This window comes from Corapipo altera, unplaced genomic scaffold (genome assembly GCF_003945725.1).
Source record: "Corapipo altera isolate COAL_440 unplaced genomic scaffold, ASM394572v1 77552, whole genome shotgun sequence".
Lineage (NCBI taxonomy): Eukaryota > Metazoa > Chordata > Aves > Passeriformes > Pipridae > Corapipo > Corapipo altera.
This window is the reverse complement of record NW_020886335.1, coordinates 1-6,693: the sequence shown is the minus strand read 5'-3', so window position 1 is coordinate 6,693 and position 6,693 is coordinate 1. Positions and strand designations below refer to the sequence as shown.

Here is a 6,693-nt window from a genome sequence, read left to right as displayed (position 1 = left end):
ACGCCTCCTGCAAGGCAGCAGGAGAGGAATCATCTGATCTCACATCCTGTTTATATCACCGAGGAACGAAGGGCTGGAGAAACTGGACAAGAAGACGGGAGGGAAAACACCCCACGAGTTTTGGGCTGCCCCAAAACCCATCCCCAGCAGAGCTGCTGCTCAGGGCAGGGGGGTGTTTAACCCACCTCTTTTCACGTCCCCAGTTTCCAGCGCCAACGAATTGGCCTGCAAAGGGCTGGACAAGCTGGAGGAGAAGCTGCCCATCCTGCAGCAGCCTCCCGAGAGGGTAACGTCCCCCTGGGGGGCTCAGGGGGGTCCGGTGCTGGAGCCACTGAAGGATGAGGGTGCCCTGTGCTGTGCCCTCGCAGGTGGTGGCCGGGACCAGGGAGCTGGTGAGCGGGGCGGTGGCCAGGACGCTCAGCACCGTGACGGGCACCCGCGTGGGGCGGCTGCTGGTCACGGGGGTGGGCACAGTGCTGGGGAGACCAGAGCAGCTGGTGGGCAGGTACCTTCCCAGGACGGAGGAGGAGCTGGGTGAGTGCCCACCGTGCCGTCACAGGCACCGTCTCCCGGATTTGGGGGTGCAAACCCCTCCTGGGATCCCTGCCCCGTGGTGCCCCTCGGCCGTGCTCAGCCCCCTGTGGCAGTGCCAGGGCAGTGTGGTCACTGTGACACTGTGCAGGGGACAGTCCCTGTCCAGGGCACTGGTGAACTCTCACCTGGAAATCTGAGGCAAATATAGTCCTGTGCTGCCCAGCCGGGTATTTATAGCTTGGCACAGGGGGGCAGAGCTGGCACAGAGGTGACACCGGGGCCACCGGGCTTTGTGGTGACACCTCCACGTGGCCTGGTGGCCAAGTGGCCAAGCATCCCGTGGGTGGGCACCCCTGTGCCCCTGGAGCTTGAGGGGATCATCCCAGTGCCTGGTGTGGGGTCATCCAGTGCCTGGTGTGGGGTCATCCAGTACCTGGTGATCCAGTGCCCGGCATGGGGTGATCCAGTGCCTGGTGCAGGGTAATCCAGTGCCTGGTGTGGGATGATCCAGTGCCTGGTGATCCAGTGCCTGGCATGGGGGGATCCAGTGCCTGGTGATCCAGTGTCTGGTGATCCCGTGCCTGGTGCAGGGTGACCTGTTGTGGGGTGGATCCAGTGCCTGGTGTGGGGGGATCCAGTGCCTGGTGATCCAGTGCTCAGAATGGGGTGGATCTAGTGCCTGGTATGGGGTGATCCAGTGCCTGGTGCAGGGTGATCCAATGCCCACTATGGGGTGATCCAGTGCCTGGTGTGGGGTGACCTGGTGTGGGGTGGATCCAGTACCCAGCATGGGGTGATCCAGTGCCTGGTGCAGGGTGATCCAGTGCCCAGTATGGGGTGATCCAGTGCCTGGCACAGGATGGTCCATCCACACCGTCCTCACCCCTGGTCCCACAGCAGCCACAGCAGGCCCGGAGGTGGCCCGGGGCACGGAGGTGGGCACAGCAGGCACTGAGGTGGCCCCGGGCACGGAGGTGGCCACAGCAGGCCCGGAGGTGGCCCCGGGCCCGGCAGTGTCCCCGCCAGGGAGGCAGAGGCGGTGGCAGAGCTGCTTTGTCCGGGTGGGCTCCCTGTCGGCTGAGCTGCGGCACCGGGCCCTGCGGCGCTCGCTGGGCGAACTGCGGCGGGCACGGCACAGCGCCCAGCACCTGCTGGCACAGCTCCACCACCTCATCCAGCTGGTAAGGACGTGGCACACGGGAAGCCCCAGGGCAGCCCCGGGCCAGCCCTGGCACCCCCTGGGTGTGCTCCCACCCGGCTGAACCTCCCCCAGATCGAGGAGGGGCAGCGCGGCTCCGACGGGCCCCGGAGCGGCACCCGGGAGAGGCTCCACCGGCTGTGGCTGGAGTGGAGCCGGCAGGAGGGTGTGCCCATGGAGGAGAGTGAGGTACGGCATGGGGGGCACCTCGGGGGACACCAGGGGATGGGGTGGGGGGCTGTGGCTATGGAGGACGTCAAGGTATGGGACAGGGGACCATGCCCAAGGAGGACACCAAATTATTGGGGTGGGCGGCCATGCCCGTGGAGGAGACCAAGGTACAGGGCAGGGGTACCCATGGAAGACACTGAGGATGGGGTGGGGTGGTGTCCTGTGGCCTTGGAAGTGAGGTGTGGGGTGAGGGGGCCACGGCTGTGGAGGACATCCGGGGGCGGGGGGGGCCCATTGCCGTGGGGGGGAGCAAGGGATGGGGGGGGGGGCTGTGGAAGACAGTGAGTTATGGGGTGGGGAGGGCTATGCCTGTGGAGGACACCAAAGTATGGGATGGGGTGAGGAACCATGCCCGTGAAGGACACCAAGGTGTGCCCTGGTCTTGGGAGACAGTCAGGTGTGGGGTGAGGGGCTGTGACTGGGGAGGACATGAGGATATGGGGTAGGGGCCGTGGCCGTGGAGGACACCAAGGGATGGGATGGGGACCATGCCCGTGGAAGAGACCAAGGGATGGGATGGGGTGGGGAGCTGTACCCGTGGAGGACACCATGGGATGGGTTGAGGGGGCCAGGACACCACAGGATGGGTTGGGGGGCCAGGGTACCACGGTATGGGGTGGGGGGCCAGGCCACCATGGTATGGGGTGGGAGCCATACCCATGGAGGACACCAAGGTCTGGAGCCCCTCTGGAGCCCCCCGTGCCCGCCGGTGCCCCGCAGGTGGAGGCTCGGGCCCTGGCCATGCTCCGGGGGCTCCTGCAGCAGCTCCACGGCGCCTGTGCCCGCCTGGCCTCGGGTGCCCGGGCCTTCCCCAGCAGCATCCAGGAGACGGCGGGGCACGTCCGGCACGGCGTGGAGGGCGTCCAGGCCGCCCTGGCCCGTGCCCGCTCCTTCCACGACCTGTCAGAGCTGGTGCTGGCACAGAGCCGGGACGGGGTGGCGCGGGCACAGCTGGGCATCGAGGAGCTGCTGGAGCACGTGGGGCAGCACACACCCCTGCCCTGGCTCGTGGGACCCTTCGCCCCGGTGCTGGTGGAGTACCCCGAGGACGCCCCGGTGGACATGGCCAAGTGGGAGGGCTGTGTCACCGTCGGGGGGACTCGCCAGGCGCCCGCTGCCCCACGGGTGTGCAGCCAGCACTGAGCCACGGGCACCTCAGTGCCACGGGCACCGCGGGGCTGGGGGAGCGACCACACCTGGGAACCCCGACCCTGATGGGATGGACCCGGTGACCCAGCGTGGGACCCCGATGTCGCTGCCAGGGACTCGTCTGGGGACGGTGGCACGTGGAGGACGTGGCCTGTGCCCGTCCCCAAGCCCTGGGAGTGTTGGGATTTCGTGTCTTTTAACGGCTTCGAACCAGTTGAAAGAGGAAGAAAACAACTTTTTTGGCCTTAAAAATGACTCAGAGCTTGTTGTGGTGCCTTGGACCCACCCAAGGGGGGCTCGGCACGGGTGGCAGAGTGGGGGCACCCCCAGGGAGGGTCCCAACGGAGGGCCTGGAGAGCAGGGTGGGTGCCAGTGAGGTGCTGGGACTGAGGGTGCCACAGGGTGCCACAGGGTGCCACCTGGACTGTGCCCCGCGGCTGTGTGGCACTGAACTTTGTCCCCGTTGTCACCACAGCCCCGGGGTGTCCCTGACATCACAGGCACAGCGCGGTCACAGCACCCAGTGGGTGACACCGGGCGCTCCGTGACTGTCCCCCCTCCTGCCACCGGCACCCACTGGGACCAGTCGGACCATCTCCAGTGGTCAGGTGGGGGGAGCTGTGGGACCCCCGTTCTGGGGGATCCCCACGAGGGGAAAGGGGCTGGGGGGGGTTAGGGCATGGTTTGTCCTGGGGGCTCGGTGTGGGGAAGGCTGGTGTGGGGGATCCTGGGGGAGAGGATCTGGCTCGGGGGGGGGGTGTCAGTGCAGCCCATTCCCGAGGATCCGGTACCGGGGGATCAGTGGAGCCCATTCCCGAGGATCCGGTACCGGGGGGTCAGTGCAGCCCATTCCCGGGGGATCCTGTACCGGGGGGGGGGGGTAAGTGTTGCCCATTCCCGAGGATCCGGTACCGGGGGGGTCAGTGCAGCACAGACCGAGGGATCGTGGCCGGGGGGTCAGTGCAGCCCAGTCCCGGTGCTGGGAGGGGGACTCGGTGCAGACGGTTCTCGGGGGGCTGCAGCCGGGTCCCGGGGGGATCCTAATCCCGGTCTCAGGGGATCCCAATCCCGGTGCCGGGGGGATCCCAATCCCGGTCCCAGGGGGATCCCAGCCCCGGTTCTCCGCGGTCGCGGCCCCGCCGGTCGGTGCTCCCGGTGCGCCCCGGGCCGGCCCCGCTGGGCGGCTCCGGTCACATGCGCTCGGGGCCGGGCTCCGGGGGTATAAAGGGCGCTGGGGAGGAGCGGGGCGAGCCCGGAGCCACAGGCGAGCCCAGCGGAGCCGAACCCAGCGGAGCCACCAGCGGTGAGCCCGATCCGCATCCCGGTTCCGATCCCGATCCCGATCCCGATTGGGATCCTATTTTCGATCGCAGTCCCTGTTCCGCTTTCGACTGCGATCCCGATCCTGGTCCCGGTCCAGATCCCGATCCCGGTGCCGGTCCCCGGGACCCCCCTGTCCCGGGTTTTCCAACCGCGTGGGAGCAGCCCCGGCCCAAGGAGTGGGAAACTTTGGGTCCCCCCATCCAGGGGATTCGAGGGGAGTGTTAGGGGGTTCTGACCCCACTCACGGTCCTGTCCCGTCCCCCCCCAGCCCCACCATGGCCACCCCCGAGCCCGCGACGGCGCAGCCCAAGGCGGAGGAGCAGCAGGTACGTGGTGGAAAGGGGGGGGGGGGGGGGGGCCGGGGGGGGGGGGGGTTCATCCCAAAACACGTCCTGTCCTGTTTGGGGGCGGGACTCTGCTTTGTTCCTTCACAAGGCTGGGAGAGCCCCGGGAGCCCCCCAGAACCATCCCTGGGGGGTGGGGGTGGGGACACAGAGTACGCCCCGTCCCCTGTAAGATTTGGGGGTTCCCTGTGAGATTTGGGGGTCCATCACCCCCACGCTCACCCCGACTCCTCCCACGCCCCCCCAGAGCATCGGGACGCGCGTGGCCAACCTGCCCCTGGTGAGCTCTGCCTACGACATGGTGTCCAGCGCCTACAGCTCCACCAAGGAGAGCCACCCCTACGTCCGCTCCGTCTGCGATGCCGCCGAGAAGGGGGTGAAGACGCTGACGGCGGCGGCCGTGAGCGGGGCCCAGCCCCTCCTCACCCGGCTGGAGCCACAGAGTGAGTGGGGGGCGGAGGGACAGCACCCCACGGGGACGGGGAGCGCCCCAAAACCCGCCCTGGCAGAGCTCCGGTGAGGCGGCAGCAGGGGGATGATCCGGGTTGGTGTGTCAGCTTTGTGTGGCCGAGGGGGAAAGGGCTGGAGCGGCACCCCCTGAGTTTTGGGGTGATGGAAAACTGGCTGTAGCAGAGCTCCTGCAGGGCAGCAGGGGAGGGGTGATGTGGGTTTGTGTGTCAGGTTTATATGACCGAGGGAGAAAGGGGTGGAGATCACCCCACGGGGGCTGGGGGAGCCCAAAACTCACTCTCACAGAGCTCCGATGAGGCAGCAACAGAGGGATGATCTGGGTTTGTGTGTCAGGGTTGTATGGCCAAGGGAGAAAGGGCTGGAGAAGCTGAAGGGAGATGCAGCACCCCCTGAGTTTTGGGGTGATGAAAAACTGGCTGTAGCAGAGCTCCTGCAAGGCAACAGGAGAGGTGGGTTTGTGTCAGGTTTATGTGGCCAAGGGAGAAAGAAATGGACATCACCCCACAGGGGCTGGGGGAGCCCAAAACTCTTCTCTCACAGAGATTCTGTGAGTCAGCAATAGAGGGATGATCTGGGTTTGTGTGTCAGGTTTATATGGCGAAGGAATAAAGGGGTGGAGATCACCCCACAGGGGCTGGGGGTCCCCCAAAACTGGCTCTCACAGAGCTCCTGCGAGGCAGCAGGAGAGAGAAAAGCTGTTTTCTTATCTCTGGTTTCCACCACCCACAAACAGACCTGGAGGAGAAGCTGGGGAAGGGAGAGCACCCCGTGAGTTTTTGTGAGGCCCAAAAACTGGCTCTCACAGAGCTCTTGCAAGGCAAGAGAGGAATGATCTGCTGTCATGTCTCTGGTTTAAATCACCAAGAAATAAAGGGCTAGAGGAGATGAGGCAGGGGCTGCACCCCCTGAGTTTTGGGATGTCCCCAGACTGGACACAGCAGAGCCTCCTGCAAGGCAGCAGGAGAGAGAAAAGCTGTTTTCTTATCTCTGGTTTCCACCACCCCCAAATACACCTGCAAAGGGCTGGGGGAGCTGGGGGAGAAGCTGGGCTGGGGGAGCAACACCCTATGAATTCTGGGGTACCCAAAACCTGTCCCTAAAAGAGCTCCTGCAAGGCAGCAGGAGAGGAATGATCTGCTTTCACACCTCTAGTTTTTATTGCCAAGGAATAGAGGGCTGGAGAAGTTGGAGGAGGGGCAGGGGCAACACCCCCTTGATTTTGTGGTACCCCAGGAATTGGGCCCAGCAGAGCCTCCTGCAAGGCAGCAGGAGTGGGAAAAGTGTTTTTTCGTTTCTGGTTCCTTTCACCAAAAATTACACCTGCAAAGGGCTGGAGAAGCTGGAGCAGGAGCTGGAGGGAGCAACAACCCTCAGGGTGCCCAAAACCTGGTCTTGGCAGAGCTCCTGCAAGGCAGCAGGAGAGGAATAATCTGGTTTCATGCC

At 65.4% G+C, this 6,693-nt stretch overlaps 2 protein-coding genes across 2 annotated transcripts; both read left to right on the top strand.

Moving 5' to 3' along the window:
* Positions 1 to 52: 52 nt before the first annotated feature.
* On the top strand, positions 53 to 3,364 carry LOC113941146 (perilipin-5-like; the record flags this gene model as incomplete). The annotated part of the gene is made up of 5 exons (XM_027632300.1): positions 53 to 286; positions 369 to 534; positions 1,432 to 1,715; positions 1,808 to 1,921; positions 2,684 to 3,364. Coding segments are annotated over 5 exons (1,221 nt in total), but the record flags the coding sequence as incomplete, so codon positions are not given.
* A 965-nt stretch (positions 3,365 to 4,329) lies between these two features.
* On the top strand, positions 4,330 to 5,295 carry LOC113941145 (perilipin-3-like; the record flags this gene model as incomplete). Its single annotated transcript, XM_027632299.1, has 3 exons — positions 4,330 to 4,415; positions 4,704 to 4,761; positions 5,027 to 5,295. Coding segments are annotated over exons 2-3 (320 nt in total), but the record flags the coding sequence as incomplete, so codon positions are not given.
* Between the last annotated feature and the right edge of the window lie 1,398 nt (positions 5,296 to 6,693).